This window comes from Cupressus sempervirens, chromosome 2, assembly GCF_028749045.1.
Source record: "Cupressus sempervirens isolate cs-2001-9-10 chromosome 2, ASM2874904v1, whole genome shotgun sequence".
Classification (NCBI taxonomy): Eukaryota; Viridiplantae; Streptophyta; class Pinopsida; order Cupressales; family Cupressaceae; genus Cupressus; species Cupressus sempervirens.
Genome location: NC_143119.1, coordinates 651,361,756 through 651,375,480, shown reverse-complemented (window position 1 = coordinate 651,375,480; position 13,725 = coordinate 651,361,756). Strand labels below are relative to the sequence as shown.

The window sequence follows — 13,725 nt, the reverse complement described above, 5'->3', positions numbered from 1 at the left end:
AGGGACAGATTGTAATCTGAATTATCTTCTCTTGGCTTCATCTAGGCCTAGGGGATATCTTCCCTCTGTCAAGAAGGTAGTCATGTCATGCAACCAATCATTCTGATTTTCATTCTCTACTGGTTGCTCACCTTGTATTAAAAGGGAAACCTCTTCAGGTGTCTCAAAAGATGAGGCCATTTTATCACACAATCCCTTGCCTCTCACAAGTTTGGTGATCTTAATATCAATGTCATATTCCATGACTTTGGTAATCCATCCAGCTCTCTTTTGATTGATATCCTTGTTCAACAAGAACTCCTACACACTTGCTTGTGAGACCAAGAGTCAGACATTGTTATGAGACAAAAGATGTCTAAACTTTTTGAGAGCCCTTACAGTACAAAGGAATTGCTTCTCTACATAGTCATATCTACTCTCATAATCTTTAAGCCCTTCACTAAAGAAAGCAATGGGCTTCTCCAATTTCTCAACATTCAACTATGTTAGAACAACTAATATACTTGACTCTCCTCCAAGAGAGTAAAGGATGAAATCCCTGTCAAACTAGGGGTTGACAGGAGTGGGAGTTGATGCAATTGATTTCTTGATCTCCTCAAAACTGGCCTTCTCTTCCTTGGTCCAAGTGAACACCATATTTTTCTTCAACATGGTTGTGAGAGGTTCCACCATGGAGGCAAGATCAGGGATGAACCTTCTTACGGAGTTGATCCTACCAAGAAAGTTTTGCAATCCTTTCTTATGGTTGGGAAGTGGGAGAGAAAAAAATTTCTACCCTCTCTAGATCTATGGCTAGCCCAACTCTTGATACAATGTGCCCTAAGAGCTTTCCTTGATCAATAGAAAACATACATTGTTGGGGGTTTAGAGACACACCTTACTCTCTACATCTGATGAATACCTACCTCAAATGATCAAAGTGATATGTTGCATGTTTTGAAATGACAGTTATATCATCAAGATACACCAATACAAAATTTTCCAACACGCCCTTGAAGGTTATCTGCATTGCCTTTTGAAATGTAGAACTTGCATTGGTTAGTCCAAATGGCATTTTACAATAGGCATAGGTACCCCATTTGGTAGTGAAGGTTGTCTTATATTGGTCTGACTCTTGGACTAACACTTGATTATAACTCAAAAAACCATCTAAGAAAGAAAATCTCTCTGAGCCACTAACCTTGGATAGAATTTGTTCCATAGAGGGAAGGGGATCATGATCTTTAAGAGAGACCTTATTAAGGTCCCTAAAATCTACACATAGTCTAATTTCTCCATTTTTCTTCCTAACAGGGATGGGATTAGCTACCCATGAGAAGTGCTTAATAGGGAAAATGATATTAGCCTCTATGAGTTTAGACAATTCTTTTCTCATTGATGGTTCAATATTTGGGTTAATTGGGCTTTGTTTTTATCTAGCAAACTTCACATCATGGTTTAAATCTATAGTAAGCTGAGATAAGCTTGTGTCAAAACCATTTAAGTCTTCATTTGTCCAAACAATAACATCAATAAATTCTTGACATAAATTAATGAAAAAAAATTCTTCAATCTCAGTGCATACCTTTCCTAAATTAAGAGTCTTTCCATCAGCAGTGGTCATAGGTGTGTAGTCATTCCTCCTTGCAGTCAAGTTTGAACCTTTGCTTCTTACTTGATCATCAGAATTGAATATGCCTTCCAAAGTGACTAGACCTTTAGGCAATTTGTTGGAATTGAGATTCACAATCTGATCCCCATATCGACTTTACAGCTTAAACTAATTTTTAGCAGAGAACTCTATTTCATTTTGCAAGAAATTAACAATTTGTAAATCAGAATCAAATACTTGCCAATTTGTGCAATTATTTGGGACAACAGGACTTATAAAAAGTTTGATTTGTTATTCCCTTGTGTCAGCAACATGTTTTGGTATGTCATAATGAGCAACAATTGTTGCAAGCCTATCAACATGCTTGTTTTCATTCCTAGGGATACTCTGAACGTTGAATGCTTGGAAGCCTTTGAGTAAATCCCAAACTCTATGTTTGTATGACTTGAGAAGGTTGTTCTTTGTGACATTCTGATTTCTAATTTGATTTACAACCAACTCGCTATCCCCAAATACCCTCAAGAGTTTAACGCCTCTCTTTTGTGCAAGTTCGAGACCTTGTACTAGGGCTTCATATTCTACCACATTATTAGTGCAGCTGAATTGGAGTCTATATGAAAAGTAATATTTTTCCAAATAAGGTGAAACAAGCATTACACCAGCACCAAAACCATTTTTATTCATTGATCCATCAAAGAACATAATCCATAATCCACTTGTATCTTCTTTTTATTTCATGAGATTGCGAATAGGAGCACCTTCCTCAAATATACAATAAGTTCCAAGACGTTTCTCCTCAACTTCTCGTATTGGGTCAAATTGATATGCAGCGACCCATTCATCCAAAAGATAATCAATCACCTCTACTAAGGAAGTGGCATGTTCATGAGTTATGCATTCCTCATCTTCTTCCTCTCAGATTGTGCAATTCATATTTATGGGGCGGGGAGTATAAGTTTCTATGTGATTAATGGCCAATGGCTTGGACTTTATGGAATCCTTTGTTCCGTATCTTGTCCTAAAGAACATGTAGGACCAGTAAGATGCAATATAACCACTAATTTGTGAAGTAAAATCCCTATATAGGCAAATAGAAAAATGTGGAGAGAGCTCAACAACTGATATGACTTGTGTGATAGTACAACCAGGACATGCATGTAGTGTCATCTTCATATTTTTAAACACTCCTACTTTTGTGACAGAGCTACCATCCAACTAAAGTACACCTGTAGCCATTGGTTCGTACTAAATACTAACTGAGCTGCTAGCTCCAAAGTCTATCCAGCAGTTGTGAACTAACTTATCTCCTATAATAAAAGAGAGATAAAAAGGAGGAGGCTTATTCTTCTTACTTGTTTCTTCTTCCCTTGTAGGTTGCACAAATCTTGATGTTCCTTCCATGGTGACTGGTCTATCCTGTACCCTGGCAATCTTTAATTCTTGTTCTAGTAATTCTAATTGAGATGGCATTGCAAGAACATCCCATATAGGAACATTGATATTAGTCCTCTTCATTTGGTCTACAATGTTGAGAGGAGTGTATGCTGACTTGGCTGGAACCTTGGTGACTACAGGGTCTGATGTATGAATGGGAGCAACATATGGCTCTTTAGTCTTCTCATTGTTCTGATTTTGCAATGGAGTAGCAACATTTGGTTGTACATGTGCACTTGTGGTCTATCGAATGGTCTTTGGAGTTGTAGCTTGGCTTGATGAAGAGGATGGAGCTTCATCTACAACTCTCCTTTTGCTTCTAGTGTTGAGAGCTATTTTATCATTACTACCATGATTTACATGGCAGTAATCCTTAGGCTGGTAATTCATGAAAGTGCAATCCCCCTATTGTTGTTGGGATTGAAAACTAACAGTGGGTTGATTAGCATCATATTGATACATTGCTTGAGAAGGTTCCACTCTATGACAAGTACATTGCTTATATGAGAAATTGCAAACTAAACAATATTCTTGTTCTTAAGCCAAGTTATTTTGGGCAACTACAGTCCATACTAGATTTGCATTTGCAGGAGTAGGAGCAGCATTACCCATAGGTCTATTTTGGTTAAGTGGGCCTTGACCATAATTTGGCTGCCTATTGAATTGAGGATTCTGATAGTTGGTCTGAAAAGGCATGCTACCTTGAGCTTGTTGTCTCTTTAGAGTCACCAATTTATTATTCATTTTTTGCATTACTGCATTTGCATCCTGAAATCTTTTATCCATATCAGAGTTATGATCCTTGATTTTATCCATATTTTGCATCATAGGTTGCATCATGATCTTAATTTCATCTATCCCATTCGAAGATGTAGAAGTTGGATTGCTCATCTCAGAATGATTTTTCTTAGGTAGATGTTTATGTTGTTGTCTTTGATGATACAGATGTTGTCTCTAAGGTAGCTTTGGTTCAAAATGTTGATGTCGTCCCTTCTTTTGTTGTTGACTATGTTTGGAACATTGTTGTTGGTGTTGATTCAACTGTCTTATCTCTTGTCGTTGTGGGTATTGAGGCCCATGTTTCTTCTACGAGGGTTTTGGGGGTTAGCAGTGGTGCTATCCCTTTCCCCTTTATGGATAATCTTGTGGTCTGCCCTAGTTCTTTGGGTTTATCTCTAGATTTGCAAATAGCTGCTGATAAGGTGGAGGATGGATGGACATCAGTTAAAGGAAAAAAAATAAAATCCTCCAAACCTTCGTTTGATATGTCATTACGTTCTCAAAAGATTGGACCAAAATGTAAATCTTGATGGTCTTTTGTTTCTTTTTGGGCTAGTTTTCAGCCCTCTTGTAGGGAACTTTGGTGTGTCCCTCTAGTTTGGCGGGTGGTGTTCCACAATTGTATTTAGATCCTTCATTTTTATATCTTTCTTGTCTCTTTGTACAAGATTTTGGGTCCTTTCAAAACCTATTTTAACTTAATCAAAACTGCTTAAGTTTCCCAAATATATAGTTTGAGTGTTGCTCTTGGAAACACCTCCATGATAAATATTATCTTGCTACCATATATTGCCAATGATGATACTACAATATCCAATAAATATTTTGATGTGTTCCCGATTCTTCTGAAGAAGTTTGTTTGGCTTAAATGAGCTAATCCTACCTTCACAACCGATTAGTTTGGGAATATGTTACCATTTTCTTGACTCCTAGACATTAACACCTTAATCAAATAATTACTTATCACCCATTGTTCTCGACTTTTAAATAGCTTTGGTTTGTATAAAGAATACCCTTCACAGTAGCATTTAGAAGCTTTCATGATTGCAACCGCAACCGTTTTTTCACCAATAATACATTGTTGATTGCTCCTCCCTCTTCTATCCTTTCATGCCGATATGCGACTCCCAAATGTAACACCCAACCTCAATTAATATTCCAAAATATTAATCAATCTCATCAAGTCAAAATATTATTATTATTACAATACAATTTCTCTACATAACAGATAAAAAATGCTCCTTTTAGCACTAAGAAATCACGACATCATTTCATTGATAATTTCCTCAAACAAAAGGAACGATGGATGAGTTTAATGAAGGATTGGGTTCCATCCTATATAATAGGTCCAAACATTTTCCAAAAAGAAGTGATGCTTTAGGATACTTTATGAGCTCCTAATTTCATCATGGCAATAGAGATTTAAGACTATAGTAACTCTGCCAAAATTATTATAGTAGTCAATAAATATAGTCTATGTAATGCCAATATTATTATATTCCTTCTCACCTCAATTGTTGGATATGGAAAGCTCCTAAATCTGATAGAAACATTTCCTTCCATACGAGCCCACCATTTCATATAAAGAACTTTGGCCCAAACAATATTTGTAGCTCTACCTCTGGAAATTGGACCGACCACCACTGAAAGCCATTCCTCGCTGATTTAATTATATTTGTTGACTTGTCTCCTTTCACAACAACTGATATGTATAAATGGTTGCCATATTTTGATTGTCAAGTCCATGGGAATAGTTTGGTGACTTGTCGCTTAATTTGATAATTGCTACTTTTGAGGTGTATTACCATTCTTTTTTATTGCCATATGTCCTTTACCGTAAAGAGAATTTATATTGCAGCCTCCTCATATTCATCCCTATATACTCTATTTTTTCAATTCTTTTATGCTAGTATTGTTTAATAACTTAATAACTTTTCTTTATATCACAAATGTGATGATGATGATGCTTGTCTTCAAGAACTCTCATTGAAGTCATTGTGTGATATCCCCACTATTAGGGTAAGTTTGAGACAAGAAATACCTACAAAATTAATATTAGAATCATAGTAATAATAGATATAACTACACTATTATGCCCTCTATCTTAGTCTGTCAACCTTAAAGGCGTTTCTAGATCGAGTTTCTTAACCCTTAGTTATTCCATTGTCTTCCTTGAAGCGCAAACCTTAAGATTCTTCTTGGACAGGACATCCTCTGTCCAAGGACGGGACATCTTCTGTCCAAGGCCAATCAAATATGCATATGTTGACACCATTAGAATATTATTTCCATTATGCTTCCTCATGCATGTTGGTCAAATGGAGATAACTTTTGCATACCAACATTATAGAGGTTGTATTCCTTTAATTAGTGTTTGGCCAAATGAGCATTACACCCATCTCTGATATTGACACTAAGAATTTTTAATTTACTTCATTGTGTCAGCCAAATGATAATTTTCCAATCTTTGATATTGACACTAATAATTTGAGATCTTCCCTTTGCAAAAGATTCTTATTTATCTTCTATAAAACATTAATTATAGTTAATAAACATATTATCCTTTTAATACTACACAAGTATAATAAATAAAATACATCATTCATATATATATATATATATATATATATATATATATATAACAAATATATTAAATAAACTATTTAATAGAGTTCTTACTAAATTACTTTTATAATTAATAAAAGAAACTTACATTTATATAACATACCATTTTGCTTGGTCAACCCTATAATTTTGGGTCTTTATCTCCTTGTTATTCGATGGTATCAAATGAGATTTAACTCTCCCTTGAAAACTTTCTTAACTCCCACTTTGAATTCCCGATAAAGCACTTTCCTTTTATATCTTTCTTTGTCATATTTTCTTCCCATGGAACCACGTGGGAGTGTTGATTTATAAAGGAGATGGGATAATTACTTTCTTTCCACCTTCCACAAGACTTGTAATAATTTTTGTGTGTTTGAGGATGGTAATGGGTTGGGTCCAAAAACTATGGCTGGTGTCGATTTATAAATGAGATGGGATAATTACTTTCTTTCCACCTTCCACAAGATTCGTAATAATTTTTGTATGTGTTCAAGGATGGTAACAGGTTGGGTCTATCTGATTCACTTTTCTCCATTTTTTATTTGTTTTCGCATATCGCTTTCACCATATGTCAACCCAAAAACCATGGTTGGTGTTGTGGACTATAAAAGCCCCTTTCCTTTCCTTTTTATGATCATTTCTCTGTGATGTCCTTGTTCGTTGGTTTCCTATTATATATTGCCCAATTGTAAAAGGCATGCCTTGTGGTATGGGCCCAACATAGGTATGGTGTGCCAACTTAGTCTAGGTAGCTTTTATTATTTTATTTGATTATCAATATTTATAAATATTATTTACTTATTTAAATAATAAATAAATATAATATGTATGTATGTATGTATATGTTATCAAATAATTTATGATAGATGTAAAATATTACAATCAATTTATAATTGAGATATCAATTCATTCTTTAATCAATTAGTAAGTGATATCAACTATTGTGATTTAATATCAAAGTTTATTATTAGATGGGAATATTACACACTACCCTCTATCGCAACATTATTTGTTCATTGAATGAACATGATGAAGCTCACTATCTTGAGATTTACTATTTGGTCTATTGTTTTGATCTTTACAATTGTGTCCTTTGAAAATAATATTATTCCCTTCATTATCATGTACGAGAATCTGACTCTAGTTCACTATCCGACTGCGGTTTGAACCTTGTTCAATGTATTGTTTAACAGGGGCTTTACTTCAATATAGACACCAATCTCTAGTGAAAAATGATGTTCAATCGGCTCCAACATATTATAAGATTTTATTTGTTAAATTGCATAGGCTGCTAGGGCACCTGCTTTGATACCATGATAAAGTTAGAGGATAGCTGCAAATGTAATAATACTGCCTGTGATTTCTGCATATTTTAAATGCACCGATATTTCTTGCATTTATATTTGGGAATGAGGCAAAGAGAGAGAGAGAGAGAGAGAGAGAGAGAGAGAGAGAGAGAGAGAGATGACCCTTCATGGGACATTTCTATTCATTATGGTGAGATTAATATGATAATAATTGATTATGTACCCATATATATCTCTTCAATATTTTAGTCTCATAGGTTTTATCCGACAGAAGCTAAAAAAACATCAAGAAGGCTCTATAAGGGTATTTGTAATGTTTTATTGCTGAATAATAAATTGAGCATAAGGATATTTTAATAGGTGATTTTTATACCTCTTGAGGACCTTCCTAAGATATATCTTGTGTTTTTCATCGATGCAAAATCGTTATTTTGTGTGCTTGTGTGCATGTTTTTCTCTCATACATCATGTCAGATATAGAATAAAATACAGTGAGTATTGATTCATTATTTCCGAAGTGGTAGTAGAAATGTTATGCTTAGATTTTTTATATATAACTATAACTTGAGTGGATTAGGTGCAAAAATGTGTTGTTGTAAAAAAGGTTTTGGGTTTGCTATTACAATGGGTTGGTTGCAAATTTGAAGTTTGATATATGTTGTCAAAAAGGTTTCTTGGATGTGGTTTCATAGGAGGCTTTTATGGGGGTTTTATTCAAATGACCCTTTAGGCAAGTGGACCTCACCACTAGATTTAGGATGGTTGAAAAATGATAAAAACGACATTATATTCAACCTATTTTTGAAAGTTGAAAGAATTGGAATAACAGATAGCTCCCAACCCTACTTAAGGTCACATAAAATAAAATATAAATTATTGGCAACCTCTTTAAAAATTACCTACAAAAAAATTGAGCCAAGAGCTGGAATCTTACATCCAAAGACATTGGGCCAAATGGCATAAAATTTGAGTGAAAATGTGTTTAGGTATGCACTTAGAATTGTTAATGAACATCTTAATGATAATTCAATGGATAAGAATTTGGTTTGAAACTATAATTCATTATTACGAATTGAAGTTACATGCTCTTTTTAATCTGCATTTGTATCTGCATGATAGGTCCTTATATTTTATTATCTTAATGATCCAATTGGGATCACTCATAGTTAATTTATAAAAGAGATTTACAGATGTGATAGGCGGTGAATTGATATCTTTATGTTATCAAAGTTAAATTTCTGTACCAGAAAAAGCGTAAGCAAATCAAATATATCGGGTGGTTATGAAGTCCATAGTTTAAATTAATTAAGACTTCAGTAAATTTAACAGACAGCCAACAGATGCTCTCTTTTTTTAGGTTGCTGGAGACATTTATATTACTTTGGAAACTAATTAAGAATCAGGCAAAGGAAATGACTAAGAAATTATCTTGGTGGAGATGTCTGGATATCATTTCGTAGCATACGAGGTTCTTCCTTCTACTGTGAGCAAAATGGGAGCTGCCAAACATTCAAACCTTAGCTTGATTTGTTTTGTGCTTAGCTTCCTCTCTATTACACACCAACATGCATAATAAATGCAAAGGTAATTTATCAAGGATATCCTTATGATGATAGCCAGGAACTCATTATCCTCACAATTTAGCTTTTTTCATGTTTTAACTAGCCTTGCAAAATTGGTCCACTAGTTCTTCTGTTTGGTTGTCTGATAATCATTTAGTTGTGGTTTATCTCAAAATCCTAGATGTCGTTCCACATCCATCAAACTTCAAAGGAAACATGACAACATATTTTGCTTATTTGTTTGGGTTTTAACAGCATTTCAAAGTAATGAATTTACAGATCATAATGCCAATATGTACACCTATATTTATACTCATTTCAATTGAAAGTTTGATTTATTTTTTGCGAGCTGCATATCAATATTAAAATGTGCAAGTAAAGTTATCTTAATGCTTGACTGATCCTCTTCTTCAATTGACTGCCGGCAGCACTTAGGCATTTTTTAAGGGCAATAAAATGGTTGTGCAAATCAACGGTCAAAAGGAATTATTGTTTATGACATTAGCCTAGCTTCAGGCTACTTAAGAAGAAATAAACTGTATGTTATATTTATCAAATAGGGTCCAAGATTACATTATAATATCAATATCTGTAAAGCCAAATACAAGGATAAAGAAACTAAAGTGCTGAAACCTTATTATTCTTGCAGCTTACTATTTTAAGCCTGCAACCACATGCTATCACTGATCAATTATCAAATAGAAGGAATCATACACATTTGCATCCTTCACAGTGAGCTCATAACTTCCCCTCAGTAACCAACTCTTCCAAGTATCTCCAGCCTTGAGCTGTAATTGGCATCAAGTGCATCCCAGACACCTCTATATATAGCAGCATTTAACCATTTCAAATTCAGTATATAGCTACACTGCATTCATGATAGAATAGTTTGAAAACAATATGACTTAGATGGAAAAGAAAGGCATACAACTAGATTGAGGCCTGTAACGGAAAGGATAAAGCAGTGTATTTAATAGAATCTAGTTCACTAGAGAACTACAGAATATAAGAAAAGCCAAGCCATTGTTCTTGTTGTAAGGAAAGAACTATTGGAAAAACGGATAAGGAGTTAAAAATCCTAGCGAAAATTCTTTATGAATCTTTAATAGATTGCTTTCATGTTTAAATGATCAACATAAATATTGGCAACACCTGCTGTTGAATAAATTTATTTTTTACCAAAGTAATTTGCGAATACCATTTTTGGTGTGTATGTCAATTATACAGATAAGAATGCCAAGCGAATTGAACTTTTAGCTGATTACTGTTAATGTTATAACCTGATAATCACCAGGTCTGTGAGTGCAGATTGCACTATCTCTGATCTATCAACGTATGGCTTGGTATTTATATTCTCCTCTAGGTGGCGATTTTAGACTTATTAATATTGCAAAGAAACTAACACACCTTATTAGTTATTATTTAATGTTAATTCTTCTAAACAAGTCGCCAGTTTTATGAAGAGATGCAAAACTGACCAAGTGAAGGGATGTGTCATTTAAAGGTGACATCCTGTAGTTTGATATTTAGAGGGTTGTGAATAGAGTTTAGAAGGCACACAAACACAGCAGTCTGTTCTTCTAAGTATTCATCTTCCTGCGAATTGGATAATCAAAGATATTGTTATTCATTTAATATTGAGTATAGAGGTTTTGAACTTGCATCAAAGATTAGTGATATCTGCTTCAAACAATCTGAGTATTCGTACTATTTTGAAGAATCATTCTCTGCCATTAGAAACTGAACTTTAAGTCTGATTTAAGATCAGAAGAATTTGCAGAAATTTACATGGTATCAGAGCAAGGTTATCAGATCTAGGGCTCTGCAAATTTTTAAGTAATCAGACCTTTTGTTATATATTCAGTAGTTGTCTTCCATTTCCAACGGCATATACAATCAGGCCTCAGGACAGATTCGATGGGAAGGAACACTTTGAAGCATGGAAATCCAGAATCTTGATGATTCTTGAAGAAAACAATGTTAAACAATTTGTTGATGGAGCTTCCAAACAGCCACCAGTTGAACCTCACAAATCCATATGGACCAATGGAAATAGAAAAGCCATTCATATCATCTTGGATGGAGTTAAAAATGATATCGTACCTATGCTTATGAAACATCAAACTGCCTATGATATGATGAACATATTACGGAATGCATTTGAAATAAACAATGCAACTAGGGTCCTTGCATTAAAAAGACAAATGAATCACATCCAAATAAAGAAAGGAGAATCAATAAACTCTTATTTCCTAAGAGTTGTTGGCATTAGAGATGAATTGTCAAGCATAGGAACCATCATTAATGACACTGAACTAATGCTCATGGCCATAGATGGTTTGCCAGAATCATGGGAAACTTTTGCACAAGGAATAAGTGCTAGAGATCAACTTCCGGACTTTAACAGGCTCAAGAATGATTATCTTCAAGAAGAGTCAAGAAAGCTAAAGAAAGAAGGAAAACCAAAAGTAGAAGATGAAGAACTTCACGTTCTTAATGCAAAATCCTATAAAGGCAGGAAAAAAACACTTCAAGAAGAAAGGAGGAAATCAAAAGAATGGAAAGCCCAAGAAAGATCTATCTAAAATAAAGTGTTTCAAATGTGAAAAATTTGGACACTATAGATCTAATTGTCCAGAAAATTCCGAACAACAGGCAAACTGCACAAATGTCATTAGAGAAGAAGAGACTTATGATCCTGAAAACCGTGTTTTATATTCCTCTCTATCAAATGAAATCTCAAATAAGGCATGGGTAATAGATAGTAGATCTTCCAAACATATAATGGGATACAAAGAAACTCTAGATTCCTTATTAGAGAAAGTAAACGGTGAAGTTACTATTGGTGATAACTCTACACACTCAGTTGAAGGAATTGGAAGCTGTACTTTGAAACTAAAAACAGGAAATACTCTTCTTCTTAAAGGTGTACTCTATGTACCAGGGATTAAAAGAAACCTAATCTCAATAACAGCACTTGAAGATGATGGACACAATGTTGCGTTCGTGGATGGCAAAGTATTAACTTGGGCTAAGAAATCTTCCATCAAGAAAGCTAAATTAATTGGTCAAAGAAAGGGATATTTGTATGAATTGAATATAAAATCCAGTCGATCCATTCAAGCCCTAGTTCATGAAGCTGATAATTCTAACGAAATATGGCACAGAAGATTAGGGCATCTAAACTTTAAAACTTTATCAACTATGGAAAAGATGGTTACCGGATTACCTAAGTTAAACAAAGATCACCCTAGTATTTGCAAAGGGTGTGCCTTGGGTAAAAGTACTAGAAGTCCTTTTCATGATAGTACTAGAAAAACAAATAATGTACTAGAATTAATTCATTCAAATTTATGTGGACCTATGTCCATTCCCTCCCTTGGAGGATTCTGGTATTATGTCTTGTTCATAGATGACTTCTCTAAGAAAACATGGATTTACTTTTTAAAATGCAAAGAATCAAAAGAAATCCTACAAAGATTTAAAGAATTCAAAGCATTAACTAAAAAATTTTCAGGACATAAAATTAAAACCCTTAGAACAGATAATGGAGGAGAATATACCTCAGACTTGTTTAAAAAGTTTTGTAAAGAATCAGGGATCAAGAGGGAGTACACTGTTCCTTATAACTCAAAACAAAATGGGGTAGCTGAAAGAAAAAACAAAACAATTATTGAAGTTGCTAGGGCTATGATTTCTGACCAAAATCTAGAACACTATCTTTGGGCAAAAGCCTCTTGTACTGCTGTATACATTCAAAACAGAAGCCCTCACTCCTATCTTAAAGATAAGACCCATGAAGAAGTATTTACTAAAGTAAAACCCAATATAAGTCATCTCAGAATTTTTGGATGTCCTGTATACATTCATGTTTCAAAAGAAAAGAGAACCAAATTAGAACCATCTGGGAGGAAAGGTATCCTTGTAGGGTATAGTGAAACTTTTAAAGCATATAGAATTTTCATACCTGGACAGAAAACTATTGAACTTAGCAAAGACGTAATCTTTGAGGAAGATCTTGCATTCAAAAGAACCTTAAGTTCCAATGAACCTTCTCCTTTATCAAATTCTGAAAGAGATAGTGAATCTAAATTCCAGAAGGAGAACCTAGAAGAGGTCGAAAATGAAAATATGAACCTTGAGGAAAATTCAAAGAAAAGACCACTTTGGGCCATAAAAACAGTTGAAGCAGCTCAAGATTTTGCTGCACCTTCAGAATCAGTCAGAGAAAGTAAAAGACCTAAAAGATTCTCCGGTAATACAGCAAATATGATTGATTTATCCAAAACAGAGCCAACCAATCCTTCTGATGCTATTAAACATCCAGCCTAGAAAGAAGCTATTACAGAAGAATATCAATCAATTATGAAAAATGATGTTTGGGAAATAGTTCCAAGACCAAAAGGAAAATTCATTGTTTCTTCCAAATGGATATTCAAGATAA

General features: G+C 34.2%; 1 protein-coding gene across 2 annotated transcripts in view; it reads right to left on the bottom strand.

Annotated features, from left to right (window-relative positions):
- LOC149575056 (uncharacterized) overlaps positions 1 to 13,725 on the bottom strand; it is a 151,227-nt gene that overhangs the window by 57,061 nt on the left and 80,441 nt on the right. The window contains exon 8 of one of the 2 annotated variants that reach the window (XM_089814920.1): positions 9,803 to 10,102. The exons of the other annotated variant lie outside the window; for it this stretch is intronic. Coding sequence (XP_089671046.1) covers positions 10,020 to 10,102 — 83 coding nt within the window. The 3' untranslated portion in view covers positions 9,803 to 10,019. Of the gene's footprint in view, positions 1 to 9,802; positions 10,103 to 13,725 lie in introns of those variants that run through there. 2 annotated transcript variants of the gene reach the window in all.